We start from the raw sequence: 16135 nt of genomic DNA, 5'->3' as shown, positions 1-16135 counted from the left end.
ATAAGATAATTAGCTGATTTCCATAGTCAACTTGGGGAATAAATTGAGACCTCTAGCAGTTTATGAACCATGCAAATAAGGCAAAGTAGGGAATGTAAACTAAATGAACCATGCAAATAAGGCGTCACTAAGGCAAAGTAGGGAATGTAAACTAACCACTGAAACAAAGCTAGGTTAAGATGGACATAATTATATTCTAATGAATTTGAATTAGAATCAGAAAGTATCTTGACAGACCAGCTGTGACAAGATCGAGAAGAAGCGAGAGGAAGCAATAGCATGTGTCATCTGAAAAATGCTTCTGAAATCATTAAGACACAGGTGAGAGCTTAACACTCTTCGCAAAAAAAAAGGTAAAGAAACTGATAAATCATATCAAATATCACGAAAAATATCATCAGACGAAAGAGGATAGCAAGGATCTGAAGAAAAAACAATTGTCAAAGAGCATCATCACAGAACCAAATCAATATGGCGATTCGCAAGGAACAGAACCAGAGAAAAGACGGTGCAATAATTGAACAGCGAGAGAGGTCATTTCTTAAATGTCCCAGAGCCCGGTGGACAAAAGGGAATGTCCATAACACAGAGACTATGTAGTAATAGTTTGGGTTTGAACCAGAAGGGTTTGAGGGTACTCCACGATATCAGAACATAAGGACCGACGTAGTGGAACAGAGACCTGGTGACACTGAAACAGAGAGAAAACAAGAAATCATGTGAAGCTGGTATGAAAATAATATGCCCTGTTAGAGACGATTTAATCGGAGAAATCTATGGTGTATGCCCTGTTAGAGACGATTTAATCAGGGAAATCTATGGTGTATGCCCTGTTAGAGACGATTTAATCGGGGAAATCTATGGTGTATGCCTTGTTAGAGACGATTTAATCGGGGAAATCTATGGTGTATGCCTTGTTAGAGACGATTTAATCGGGGAAATCTATGGTGTATGCCCTGTTAGAGACGATTTAATCGGGGAAATCTATGGTGTATGCCTTGTTAGAGACGATTTAATCAGGGAAATCTATGGTGTATGCCTTGTTAGAGACGATTTAATCGGGGAAATCTATGGTGTATGCCTTGTTAGAGACGATTTAATCAGGGAAATCTATAGTGTATGCCCTGTTAGAGACGATTTAATCGGGGAAATCTATGGTGTATGCCCTGTTAGAGACGATTTAATCGGGGAAATCTACGGTGTATGCCTTGTTAGAAACGATTTAATCGGGGAAATCTGTGGTGTATGCCCTGTTAGAGACGATTTAATCGGGGAAATCTGTGGTGTATGCCCTGTTAGAGACGATTTAATCGGGGAAATCTATGGTGTATGCCCTGTTAGAGACGATTTAATCGGGGAAATCTATGGTGTATGCCCTGTTAGAGACGATTTAATCAGGGAAATCTATGGTGTATGCCTTGTTAGAGTCGATTTAATCAGGGAAATCTATAGTGTATGCCCTGTTAGAGACGATTTAATCGGGGAAATCTATGGTGTATGCCTTGTTAGAGACGATTTAATCAGGGAAATCTATGGTGTATGCCTTGTTAGAGACGATTTAATCAGGGAAATCTATGGTGTATGCCCTGTTAGAGACGATTAAATCAGGGAAATCTATGGTGTATGCCCTGTTAGAGACGATTTAATCGGGGAAATCTATAGTACGGCGGACGCACGCATCGTTTAGAAAAGTATAACGTACACAGAATCAGTGTTTATTGCCTTGATAAAAACATATAAAGAAGATCAAAAATAGGGTAGTCGATGAATCAACACTGATGGATCTCAAGACACAAATGAATGGCACCAAAACTAGAATATCTGTGAAGCAGGAGCTTGGTAGACGTAAATCACTGGGGATTTTTTTTGGATTGGAAGAAGACGACGATATTCCAGGAAAGGATAGATAACGGAGGAATGCTGATCAAAAGACTCCCAGAGGCTACAAATGTGCCATGAACAGGTTCTATGATAAAAGGAAGGAGAATTAGTGAGTATAGTCAAATCGTTACATTACAGGACAACCAGTCATGGTGGTACTTATGGAGGCAAAGGAACTCAGGAACCAGGAGGGGTTAAGCAGTGTCTTGAGCAGAGGTGATAAACCAAGGGAAGAGAGAGAGAGAGAGAGAGAGAGAGAGAGAGAGAGAGAGAGAGAGAGAGAGAGAGAGAGAGAGAGAGAGAGAGAGAGAGAGAGAGAGAGAGAGGCAAAGAATGTGTGTCAGCAGACACAAACAGATACATGAAATGAGGCAAGAGGACAGAATACCCACGTCAGATGGATCAGGACACTCACAGTGCGTTCGTGACAGTCACGTCCAGGTGTCAGTCACGTCAGGTGTCAGTCATGATCAGGTGTCACTCACATCCCAGATGTTAGTCATGTCCAGGTGTCATACTTTCTGTAACAGTCTATGAACATCATCATCACGCGTGGGTACCACAGTGCACTAGGTAGGATCCAAGGTAACTGGGTCCTCGGGGCCACTCCTAGATGGTCCATCATTTCAAAGAAGGTGCTCGTCGGTATGATCCCAAGGTTAAGAGATAACACGATCGTAATCACAGTCCTCAGAGGTCAAAAATGCGTTGGCTCTTGAGTCGAGGTTGTGTACGAGTCGGGAGAAGTGTCGTGGTATGTGCACCGGTCACCCCCCCAACCTGAGGCCCAACTTTACCTCCTCTGCTGCAGCCACCACCACCACATGCCCCCCCTCCAAACTCCTCCCCTCTTGATATGGGGTTGACCCTCCTCATCAGTGCCAGTAGCTGGCACATATGTACCACCCTTTGGTTTGGCCCGACCCTCTGGCCCCCTCCCTTGGGTTTGGTTGTTCTAAATCTTGACAGAGGTGGACGCAACCCACTGGAGATCAATACGAAGACAGATGGGATAATAACGAACCTCATCACTAGAGTACGTTAAGTCTTAGAACTGTCGAAATCGGTTCCTAAGATATTATTAGCGGGCAGCGATGGTTGTTGCTAGTGTTATTTGCATAACACGTCCATTACGGAAACACGTCCAGTCCACCCTGCAACCTGTGACGGGAAACTATATCTATCAGTCACAATCAACTGATAAGTTTCGCTTGTGACGAAACATTCCTCGCTCTCTCTCTCATTGTTTGTTGTGGTTTGCATGGCGGTCTTGGTCTATGGGCCACCCTACGTAGCTGCTGCAGGTTAAACTAATCATGTAAACAGCCACAACGGTTGTGGCGACCCCTGCTCAGTGCACAAGATGATCACAGTAAATTTGATCGCTGGGAATTACGTGTGAGGGCCTCGGGCATGTGGCAACCAACACGGAACATAAGTTTATCTCCAGCAGCGATTAAAGCGGGAAGACCCGCACAAATCTCTTGGCCAATCCACAATTTCAAACAAACAGATAACGTTGATATGAGATAATGAATTTTATCGCCATTAGCCCCCTAAAAAAAAACATTTTATCTGTCTGATGATGCGATGGTGGCCGAAGGCACAGAATGTCGAATACTTCAAAACATACCACCCTATCCGCCGTCACCATGACCAGCCAACTGTTCCCGCACACGTCCACATTGTTGATACATGACAAGTAGAGACTACAGAATCTCTCTCTCTCTCTCTCTCTCTCTCTCTCTCTCTCTCTCTCTCTCTCTCTCTCTCTCTCTCTCTCTCTCTCTCTCTCTCTCTAATAACCTTGCCACCAAATTTGCCGATGAAAGAAGAGACGAGCAATGCCATATTACCTGAAGAGATAGGCTAAGATTTATGCGAGGATCTAGATAAAATCGCTGAATGGTATAGTAAATGGCAAATACCATTTCACGTCCATGAATGTCAGCTGTTACAAGTAGGAAACGTAAAAAAAGAAGAGAGAAAAAAAAAAACGAGATTGAATATGAACTGATGGGCCACAGGATAAAGGACACTCCTAGTATGAGAGATCGAAGGGTCACTGTCTCCGCTAACTTCAAATTCTCCCAGCATTTCATTTAAGCTGCCAGGAAAGCAAATAGGATGTTAGGATTGATAAAAAAGCAACTTTACATACAACATCAAGTATAAGATATTGCTACTATACGTCATTCTAGTCAGACCACACCTCGAATATACAGTGCAGTTTTGGGCCACCCTACTTAGGTAAGAACATTCTTAAACTGGAAGCAATGCAGCGGAGAGCAGCTAAGTTGACTCCCTCCTTCCGTAACAAACCAAGTGAGGAGAGACTGTGGGGCAAATTAACTGAATGCTTCAAAATAAAGGATTCAACCACGTCGACATTGAACAGTTCTTAACAGTAGCGCAAAAAGGATTAAAACTTGAAGGTCACCGATTTAATGTGGATCGTACGAAATATTTCTATCAAACATTATTGATGAATGGAATAAGCTCCCAGAAAATGTTCAAAGCAATACACTTAATATCTTTAAAATGAGGCCTGGGTCATCCCTTGTCACTCTCCAGTACTGAAAATGCCTTTAATCAGTTATCATACCTCAGTGGGATATCATGCTACCTTCTCGACCACTGGTCTTTCCCTGGCCAGGTTGCGGTATCATACTAACATTGATCGACCCATGTCATCTGCTTTGAGAGAGTAACTGAGATTCACTGAATCATTTTTCAATATCAAGAATAATATAGGCCATGGTAAGTCGTGAGGCTGGAGCACAAGTTTATCCTTAATATTCTCTCTATATGACAAAAAGTGAAGGGATGCAGTTGGTGGTGAGAGGATGCATGACATATTCATGTTCATTCTACCTCATGACTTTCCTAACATTTATTTTTTTCCAGGCTTATTAATCCTGCAAGGTATTTTATCTATCTGTTTTCCTGCCGGCGTGTGCCGGAGGGAGTGGAGGGTAGGAGGGAGCCTTTGCTTTGCTATCTTCTTCTGCTGTTTACAAGGAGGGCCATTTTGTTTCTCAGCGTTAAGGATAGACCATCTCGCTTGGACCTTAGGTCTGTGTGCTCTCTCTCTCTCTCTCTCTCTCTCTCTCTCTCTCTCTCTCTCTCTCTCTCTCTCTCTCTCTCTCTCTCTCTCTCTCTCTCACCCAGCTAGGCCAGAGGGCAGCGGGGCACTGCAGTCTTACACGATTAGCTTTAGCTGTGAAATGTGGGGAAGACAGGTGCTGTGGACTTAGGCCATAGGGGGAAGCGTGACAGTCCAAGTTTATACCACCATCCTCCCTAGAGCCGAGCTGGGCCCTTGGTCATAAACCACACATGTTTACCATCCTCGAATACTGTACACCAGATAAATGATAACATATTTACCACGCGACTTAAATCATTATGACAGATATGTGGCAGCCTTCCAAGCACTGCCTGTAATGCAGGTTCCAGCAGTTTCAACTTTTCTCCCCAGACTCCAGCTCAGGCCTTCTGAGCAGCACAGCGACTGAGAGATAAGGAAAAAGACGTCATTCGGTACTGTGTGGTGCCCACGTATCAACTGCCTTACGTTGCCACATTCTATGAGAGGTTGCCCCACAGCTTGGAAGTCCCTTCCATTCTATAATTTGTCAAATACCATAAAAGTTGCCACATGCTAATGATTGCCGTTTTAATTGCCATTTTAAGTGACGGGTTGCCACACCAACCACAATGGACTGGCATGCATTGTGATTATTTTTGCCAGATTCTGTAATAATGAGACGGCTGTGGGCTACTGGGCTGCTGGGGTGCTATGTGGCAACCCATTACAGTCAGGATCATGCATAGCGAAGGGTTGCCACCATATCGTGCAAGGCGCCATGAGTGGTGGGTGGAGAGTGTGATGAACTGTCAAGTGATGTGATGGTTATCACCTCTTAAGATCGCTCAGGGTTGCCTGCCATGTACCATGATGATCCTGTGCCTTGAGGAAGAGCAGCGTATAGGAATGTGGTAGGTTGCCATGTAATCATGGCAGGATATTACACGCCATAAAGAGGTGGTACGTGCAGTGATAGGTTGCCATGGGCTGTCATGGGTTGCTATACACTGAGATGAGTTGGGTTGCCATGGGCTGTCATGGGTTGCTATACACTGAGATGAGTTGGTAGTTTGGGAACTATCATGAATGGTTGCCACTTTGTGTGTGTCATCATGCACCAGGATGGGTCGCCATGCATTGTGATGCATGTGACTGCGTTACAGTAAAGGGACAGATAACCGGAGACCTGATGGTCCACAACGAAGTTATCTGCGATCATGATATCATTTGCGGTAGAAACTGGATAGTAAATCAGATGGTCACTCCCCACACTCGCTGGCTCTAAAGCCGCAAGAAAAAAAAGGAAAAAAAAAGGCAGAGTTGATACCAGGTAACATGGAATGAGTAGACTACCATGGAAATTCTATAGGGAAGTGTACGCAGGAAAAGTTCCTCACAGTGAACTTCTCCAGGAGAGAATCTCAATCATGGAAAAAAAGAGGCTTAGGGTTGAAAGACATTTTTTTTTCTAATTCATTTCTTGCCTTAAACCACTTGTTTACTGATGACAGATAACACTGTAGTATATGTCTAGCCTCGGTGATGACACTGGCATCCACTATACTCCACTGGTAATTCATTCCAGTGGTCTAAGACTCGTGCGTGATGTCTCCATGGTTGTTTAATTTGTTTATGGATGGAGTTGTTAGGGTGGTGAATGCAAGAGTTTTGGAGAGAGTGGCAAGTATGCAGTCTGTTGTGGATGAGAGAGCTTGGGAAGTGAGTCAGTTGTTGTTCGCTGATGATCTAGCACTAGTGGCTGATTCGGGTGAGAAACTGCAGAAGTTGGTGACTGAGTTTGGTGAAGTGTGTGAAAGAAGAAAGCTGAGAGTAAATGTGAATAAGAGTAAGGTTATTAGATTCAGTAGGGTTGAGGGACAAGTAAATTGGGACGTAAGTTTGATTGGAGAAAAATTGGAGGAAGTGAAGTGTTTTAGATATCTGGGAGTGGATCAGGCAGTGGATGGAACCATGGAAGCGGAAGTGAGTCACAGGGTGGAGGAGGAGGCGAAGGTTCTGGGAGCGTAGAAGAATGTGTGTAAGGCGAGAACGTTATCTCGGAGAGCAAAAATGGGTATGTTTGAAGGAATAGTGGTTCCAACATTGTTATATGTTTGTGAGGCATGGGCTATAGATAGGGTTGTGGGGAGAAGGGTGGATGTGTTGCAAATGAGATGTTTGAAGACAATATGTGGTGTGAGGTGGTTTGATCGAGTAAGTAATGAAATGGGTAAGAGAGATGTGTGGTAATAAAAAGAGTGTGGTTGAGAGAGCAGAAGAAGGTGTATTGAAATGGTTTGGTCACATGGAGAGAATGAGTGAGGAAAGATTGACAAGGAGGATATATGTGTCAGAGGTGGAGGGAACGAGGAGAAGTGGGAGACCAAACTGAGGGTGGAAAGATGGAGTGAAAAAGATTTTGAGCGATCGGGGCCTGAACATACAGGAGGTTCACGTGAAAGGCGCAAGGAATAGAGTGAATAGGAACGATGTGGCATACCGGGGTCGACGTGCTGTCAATGGATTGAACCAGGGCATGTGAAGCGTCTGGGGCAAACCATGGAAAGTTCTGTGGGGCCTGGATGTGGAAAGGGAGCTGTGGTTTCGGTGCATTATACATTACAGCTAGAGACTGAGTGTGAATGAATGTTGTGGCCTTTGTTGTTTTTTCCTAGTGCTACCTCGCGCCCACGCGGGGGGAAGGGGGGGGGGGTGCCATCTCATGTGTGGTGGGGTGGCGGCGAGAATGGATGAAGGCAGCATGTGTGAATATGTACATGTGTATATATATATATATATATATATGTATATGTCTGTGTATGTATATGTATGTATACGTTGAAATGTATAGGTTTGTATATGTGCGTGTGTGGGCGTCTATGTATATACATGTGTATGTGGGTGGGTTGGGCCATTCTTTCGTCTGTTTCCTTGCGCTACCTCGCTAACGCGGGAGACAGCGACAAAATATAATAAAGTACAAATAGATAACCGTGGTAGAGTTATTACATACAGTGATGAGTAATGGTGTACAACGGTGCAGCTGGCACGTACCTTGATGGGGTTGCCAGATAGGTCCAGGTGGATGAGGGAAGAGCGAAGGAAGAATAGAGTCTTGGAGGGAACCACGGGGATGTGGTTGTGGGCGAGCGACAACCTCTCCAGTTTCCTGCAAGGGACACAGACGGGTCATTGCTTACCTCAACGTCATCATGGGATGCACGGTAAACTCGCCGCTGAGAGCGGCACCAATCAAATCAATCATGTCATCCCTGGCTGGCTGTTGTTGGGCAAGTTTTATGTGGTGCCGCTCCACATTGAGGATGGCGTCATGATGGTGCGAAGGGTATGAAGGGCATGGTGATTCTAATGGTGGTGGGGTGTTGGGGGTGGGGATGACACCGTGTTGGTGGCGAGGTGCTGCTGCTGCTGCTAGACACGTGAGTCCTTGACTCTGTTGGGACTGTGACGTGTGAGGGGTCAGCAGTGTGTGTGTGGGGTGTTGAGGTTTGTGCCGCTGGTGAGCTGGGGGTTGAATGACATTGTGGTGGAGGCGGTGGTGGTGCTTCATACGTGACAAGCTGTGAGGCGGTGGTGGTAGCGTGTGGTCAAGAGGTTGTGGTGGTGGCGCGTTAGAGGCAAGATAGTCAAGGTGTGGTAATAGCGCGAGCTTGCCATAAATTTAAGGTCATTGGGTTATTTTCTATTTTTCTGGTGCGGTGCGTGTCAGGTATAGTCACCGAATATATCAATGAAAGGTCGTTTTGGTTCTATGATAGTGAGGTTCTGGAGTATCAGTGCTATAAATGTGGGAGTTCTTGGGTGTTGGTGCTATGAATGTGGGGTTACAGAGGTGAGGTACAGTTTTCCCAAGCAGCATTTTTTCTGCTGTGCATACGAGGTTCTGGGCGGTGGCGTCTTGGTACACCGGCCTGGATGTAAAGTTGGATGGGGTGCTGTGTAGGTGGGGCTGTGCTGCTGGTGCGTCAGTGAGATTGTCTTGGTACAGTGGTTGTATGGGCCACGTGAGAGTTAACTAGGTTAATTGGCCTCCAGGCCTATCAACCGCCAGAGTCATTAAGGCCGTGATATTAAAGATAATTCCGTGACGACATGTCTTCTCACTATGAATATGGCGCACCTTGACTCTTTAACTAGCTAAGTGCATAAAATATAAGTGACTATAAGAGCCTCTCCTTTGAGAACAAGTAGTGAAGATCACTTTACGTGAAGTTGGTGAGGGAGATGTTGGGGTGGATGGTGAAGATGCCTAGGTGGCTCAAGTCGAGCGTTTTCAGTGCCAGGGTGTGTAAAAGCAGAGTCGAGTTCAGCTCCGCCATCGGGTTAAAGCCGAGCGAAAGTTCCTCCAGGTTACCCACGTCCTGGAACACGTCCTCATGTAGAGCCCGTATCTTGTTGTAGCTCAGGTCCAGCTTGGTCAGGCTGTGGAGCCCAGCGAATGCCTGTGACACAGAGAGGGAGGGAAACATAACATGATGATGTGCATCTCACCCGAGAACACCTTTATGAAGTTAATCGAAATATACCATTCTGAATAAGGAAAGACTCTCTCTCTCTCTCTCTCTCTCTCTCTCTCTCTCTCTCTCTCTCTCTCTCGTTTCTGAATGACGGTTGCCGCAAACACTGGCCAACCTACTGTGCGAGGCAAGGCTCAACCCGGAAAGTGGGTTTTGCAAATGAAATGCCACAGGTCACAAAAGAGTTTTGGGTCACACAGAGAAGGCGTACAAACCCGGGTATATTCTGTGAAGCAAAGCTTAATTCTACGATTGGTTTTTTTTTTTCGGGTGTTGATGATATGAAGCAAATCGGAAATTGCATGACATTCCAAAAGCATTTTTACTCTAAACCAACGGAATGCAGAGGTTATCATCATTGGAGCCTTACCTCTTTATCTACACTGTTTAACTTATTGTTCTTCAGGACGAGAGTTCTGAGCGCCTGCAGCGGCTGGAACACTCCGGCAGGAAGGTCCTCCAGTTCGTTGTCGGACAGGTCGAGGCTGAGCAACGAGGAGGAGGGTCGGAAAGTGGTGGAGGAGAGGCTTGTGATGTGGTTCCTTGAGAGGTCCAGGCTGGAGAACTGGCTGGGAATGACCAAGTCATCTGCGGAGCAGGGAGGCCTTCGTCAGTTAACCCACCTGTTCTGGGTCTCCGGGTCACTGATCAAGCTGGATGCACATGCACATGGTAGAGTTATAGATGTAAACATAACATAAACAATGAGGACTGAAGGTAAAAGGATATTGTCCTTTTCTAACCACAAAATAAAGATAACTCTTGTGACGTTAGTTTCTCAGTGATGCCTTAAGGCCGATCAAAGTTAGTATATGTTATCATCTGCTCGATATCATCTCTGTGTGTAGCAGGCGAGTCTTTGTATGTATGTATGTAGCAGGCGAGTCTTTGTATGTATGTATGTAGCAGGCAAGTCTGTGTATGTATGTAGCAGGCAAGTCTTTGTATGTATGTATGTAGCAGGCAAGTCTTTGTATGTATGTAGCAGGCAAGTCTTTGTACGTGTGTAGCAAGCGAGTCTTTGTATGTATGTAGCAAGCGAGTCTTTGTGTGTATGTAGCAAGCGAGTCTTTGTGTGTATGTAGCAGGCGAGTCTTTGTATGTATGTAGCAAGCGAGTCTTTGTATGTATGTAGCAGGCGAGTCTTTGTATGTATGTATGTAGCAAGCGAGTCTTTGTGTGTATGTAGCAGGCGAGTCTTTGTATGTATGTAGCAGGCGAGTCTTTGTATGTATGTAGCATGCGAGTCTTTGTATGTATGTAGCAGGCGGGTCTTTGTATGTATGTAGCAAGCGAGTCTTTGTATGTATGTAGCAAGCGAGTCTTTGTATGTATGTAGCAAGCGAGTCTTTGTATGTATGTAGCAGGCGAGTCTTTGTATGTCTGTAGCAAGCGAGTCTTTGTATGTCTGTAGCAGGCAAGTCTTTGTATGTATGTATGTAGCAGGCGAGTCTTTGTATGTATGTAGCAGGCGAGTCTTTGTATGTATGTAGCAGGCGAGTCTTTGTATGTATGCGGCAGGCGAGTCTTTGCATGTATGTAGCAGGCGAGTCTTTGTATGTCTGTAGCAGGCGAGTCTTTGTATCACATGACGGACAACACAATCTGGATATAACATGGACTGATATCATACCTCTGGACCAGCATGACCACTACACCATGTCCCCCACACGTCAGCCAGGTGACCACAGCTTCACCTGGGCTGGTGGCTGACGCCCCACACCACATTGTGACACCATCCCACTCAGCAGTACCACTGTGTATACACCCATTATACCACGATGGTACAATCCTCAAGCATGACGGGTCGACCCTTGGGTATGGTGGTATAACCTTTGACCTAAGGTCAGGTCAAAGGCCGCAACACGATAGTCAAGGGTCGTGCCGTCGTGGTCAGCGATCGTACCGTCGTACTCAGTGTGTTTCGGGATACAGATCCGGGCTTATAGAATACAAAGAACAAAACTGTAATACTCTAAACATTCTAAAATGACCGGGTCATGAAATACGTCATATAGACTTATTGATGATAAGATGTCATCCAGACGTGATCATATGTTGAGGCCGTGGCAGGTCGAGTGACCCATCCAGGGAACTACAGTCACACGACTTTTGACAGAAGTCTCATTGATCATGGTCATCATCAGTGAGCCTTTACATCATGGAAGCGCACCTTACGACAGGAAGTAAAAGTGCGTGTTACGACAGAGACTGCATCATAGTACAGAAAGAACATGTTATTATAGAAAGTGCAAGTTACTTCAGAACATGCACGTTACTACAAGAAGTGCAGGTTACTTCATAAAGTGCAGGTTACTTCAGAAAGAATATGTTACTTCAGAAAGTGCAGGTTACTTCAGAAAGTACATGTTACTTCAGAAAGAGTATGTTACTTCAGAAAGTGCATGTTACTTCAGAAAGTGCATGTTACTTCAGAAAGTGCATGTTACTTCATAAAGTGCAGGTTACTTAAGAAAGTGGTTGTTACTACAGAAAGACCATGTTACTACAGAAAGAACGTTGCCACAGAAGGAGCATGTTACTACAGAAAGAACGTTGCCACAGAAGGAGCATGTTACTACAGAAAGAACGTTGCCACAGAAGGAGCATGTTACTACAGAAAGAATGTTGCCACAGAAGGAGCATGTTACTACAGAAAGAACGTTACTACAGAAGGAGCATGTTACTACAGAAAGAACGTTACTACAGAAGGAGCATGTTACTACAGAAAGAACGTTACTACAGAAGGAGCATGTTACTACAGAAAGTGCAGGTTACAACTGGCCTCGTAGTAGACAACTGACCCGGTAGACTGGTGATGTTAGCGTCCCGGCAGTCGATGTCTGGTCTACCGGTCTGCTGGAGTTGGGGCGAGCAGTGGCACGTCTCCTGGCACAGGACGAACGATTCGGAGCCCCACCACAGTAGGCCCTCGCACCCTACCACCGACGCCACCAGCAGGAACACCACACATCTCCTCCACCCACGTCCCATCTCACACTCCTCCCACGGCTCCTGGCGAACATAAACACAAGGCTTGATACATTACCGACAAAAAGCGGGTGGCAACGAGAGTCAGGATGTGGGAAATAATGACGGCAAATACACTAGAATTATTCATAGTAACAAGAACAGCGCAGAGGTGCACGTAGTAGCTGCCACACATGCAACAGACATATGGTTAATGATTCTAGTACAGGTAAATCTAGAAGTTGTAGTCGTGGCATCAATAGACATCAGAGGTAGGAGTAGTATTACCTTCAGTTTAGTAGAAGTTAGAGCACCCACTTCAGTAGTAGTGGTGGTAATTGTGGTATAAATTACAACTGGTCTGCTAACAATAGCTTTAAGATCGTGAAAGAAACAACATGAGCAATAGCAGTAATGATAATAATAGCAACAGTAACAGTAAACACAGTACCAGCAGCAGCAGCAGTAGTAGTAGTAGTAGTAGTAGTAGTAGTAGTAGTAGTAGTATAGTAGCAACAAAAGCAGTAGAGGTAGTAGGAACAGCAGTAGTAGTAGTATCAGCAGAAGTAGGAAATGCGTTAATAGTTGCAGTAGCAGCAGTATTCATTGCAACAAGACCCACAGATAAAACAAGTCATCTTTCAGAAACTATGGAATAGGAAGAGGTGTTTAGAACACGCTGTCCAGAAACAGGTTTAGAATGTCTTCCAGATATTAAAAAGAAAAAAAATTTCTTCAACGGTTTACTGTGCTGGGCATAATAAACATATTGCCAGGCCACGTAGGATCAACTAGGCTTTCACACCGACGAACTCCTTTAGTAGAAATCACTCTCGCAGGAATGTCTAAAAGAAAACAGTGAAAGTATGTGTGGCCCTCACAACCTACCCTCCTCTGTTCAGTCTTTTGGAGAAGTGAAATGGAAGGGAAGGATTTCCAGACACCCCCACCCCACCTTTTAACGCCAACGAGACGCAGGGAATACGTGGGAAGTATTCTTTCTCCCCTATCCCCAGGGATATATATATATATATATATATATATATATATATATATATATATATATATATATATATATATATATATATATATATATATATATATATATATATATATATGTATATCATCCCTGGGGATAGGGGAGAAAGAATACTTCCCACGTATTCCCTGCGTGTCGTAGAAGGCGACTAAAAGGGGAGGGAGCGGGGGGCTGGAAATCCTCCCCTCTCAATTTCTTTTAATTTTCCAAAAGAAGGAACAGAGAAGGGGGCCAGGTGAGGATATTCCCTCAGTGGCCCAGTTCTCTGTTCTTAACGCTACCTCGCTAACGCGGGAAATGGCGAATAGTCTGGAAAAAAAAAAAAAAAAAATATATATATATATATATATATATATATATATATATATATATATATATATATATATATATATATATATATCCCCTTTTTCCTTTGTACAATGGCACTATGCACGCATTCCTCCAATCCTCAGGCACCTCACCATGAGTCATACATACATTAAATAACCTTACCAACCAGTCAACAATACAGTCACCCCCTTTTTTAATAAATTCCACTGCAATACCATCCAAACCTGCTGCCTTGCCGGCTTTCATCTTCCGCAAAGCTTTCACTACCTCTTCTCTGTTTACCAAATCGTTTTCCCTAACCCTCTCACTTTGCACACCACCTCGACCAAAACACCCTATATCTGCCACTCTATCATCAGACACATTCAACAAACCTTCAAAATACTCACTCCATCTCCTTCTCACATCACCACTACTTGTTATCACCTCCCCATTTGCGCCCTTCACTAAAGTTCCCATTTGCTCCCTTGTCTTACGCACTTTATTTACCTCCTTCCAGAACATCTTTTTATTTTCCCTAAAATTTAATGACACTCTCTCACCCCAACTCTCATTTGCCCTTTTTTTCACCTCTTGCACCTTTCTCTTGACCTCCTGTCTCTTTCTTTTATACATCTCCCACTCAATTGCATTTTTTCCCTGCAAAAATCGTCCAAATGCCTCTCTCTTCTCTTTCACTAAAGGGGATAAGAGTGAGTGCTCAAATTACAGAGGTATAAGTTTGTTGAGTATTCCTGGTAAATTGTATGGGAGGGTATTGATTGAGAGGGTGAAGGCATGTACAGAGCATCAGATTGGGGAAGAGCAGTGTGGTTTCAGAAGTGGTAGAGGATGTGTGGATCAGGTGTTTGCTTTGAAGAATGTATGTGAGAAATACTTAGAAAAGCAAATGGATTTGTATGTAGCATTTATGGATCTGGAGAAGGCATATGATAGAGTTGATAGAGATGCTCTGTGGAAGGTATTAAGAATATATGGTGTGGGAGGCAAGTTGTTAGAAGCAGTGAAAAGTTTTTATCGAGGATGTAAGGCATGTGTACGTGTAGGAAGAGAGGAAAGTGATTGGTTCTCAGTGAATGTAGGTTTGCGGCAGGGGTGTGTGATGTCTCCATGGTTGTTTAATTTGTTTATGGATGGGGTTGTTAGGGAGGTAAAGGCAAGAGTTTTGGAAAGAGGGGCAAGTATGAAGTCTGTTGGGGATGAGAGAGCTTGGGAAGTGAGTCAGTTGTTGTTCGCTGATGATACAGCGCTGGTGGCTGATTCATGTGAGAAACTGCAGAAGCTGGTGACGGAGTTTGATAAAGTGTGTGGAAGAAGAAAGTTAAGAGTAAATGTGAATAAGAGCAAGGTTATTAGGTACAGTAGGGTTGAGGGTCAAGTAAATTGGGAGGTGAGTTTGAATGGAGAAAAACTGGAGGAAGTGAAGTGTTTTAGATATCTGGGAGTGGATCTGTCAGCGGATGGAACCATGGAAGCGGAAGTGGATCATAGGGTGGGGGAGGGGGCGAAAATTCTGGGAGCCTTGAAGAATGTGTGGAAGTCGAGAACATTATCTCGGAAAGCAAAAATGGGTATGTTTGAAGGAATAGTGGTTCCAACAATGTTGTATGGTTGCGAGGCGTGGGCTATGGATAGAGTTGTGCGCAGGAGGATGGATGTGCTGGAAATGAGATGTCTGAGGACAATGTGTGGTGTGAGGTGGTTTGATCGAGTAAGTAAGGTAAGGGTGAGAGAGATGTGTGGAAATAAAAAGAGCGTGGTTGAGAGAGCAGTAGAGGGTGTTTTGAAATGGTTTGGGCACATGGAGAGAATGAGTGAGGAAAGGTTGACCAAGAGGATATATGTGTCGGAGGTGGAGGGAACGAGGAGAAGAGGGAGACCAAATTGGAGGTGGAAAGATGGAGTGAAAAAGATTTTGTGTGATCGGGGCCTGAACTTGCAGGAGGGTGAAAGGAGGGCAAGGAATAGAGTGAATTGGAGCAATGTGGTATGCCGGGGTTGACGTGCTGTCAGTGGATTGAATCAAGACATGTGAAGCGTCTGGGGTAAACCATGGAAAGCTGTGTAGGTATGTATATTTGCGTGTGTGGACGTATGTATATACATGTGTATGGGGGGGGGTTGGGCCATTTCTTTCGTCTGTTTCCTTGCGCTACCTCGCAAACGCGGGAGACAGCGACAAAGTATAAAAAAAAAAAAAAAAAAAAAAAAAATATATATATATATATATATCCCTGGGAATGGGGGAGAAAGAATACTTCCCACGTATTCCCTACGTGTCGTAGG

At 44.4% G+C, this 16135-nt stretch overlaps 1 protein-coding gene across 1 annotated transcript in view; it reads right to left on the bottom strand.

The window, feature by feature from the left end:
- The window catches only part of LOC139767121 (uncharacterized), a 48121-nt gene that overhangs the window by 17517 nt on the left and 14469 nt on the right, over positions 1 to 16135 (bottom strand). Inside the window, 4 exon segments of the mRNA XM_071696130.1 lie at positions 8027 to 8141; positions 9200 to 9435; positions 9881 to 10098; positions 12315 to 12525. Coding sequence (XP_071552231.1) covers positions 8027 to 8141; positions 9200 to 9435; positions 9881 to 10098; positions 12315 to 12525 — 780 coding nt within the window.

Source organism: Panulirus ornatus, chromosome 59 (genome assembly GCF_036320965.1).
Source record: "Panulirus ornatus isolate Po-2019 chromosome 59, ASM3632096v1, whole genome shotgun sequence".
NCBI lineage: Eukaryota > Metazoa > Arthropoda > Malacostraca > Decapoda > Palinuridae > Panulirus > Panulirus ornatus.
This window is presented reverse-complemented; position numbering and strand designations above follow the sequence as displayed.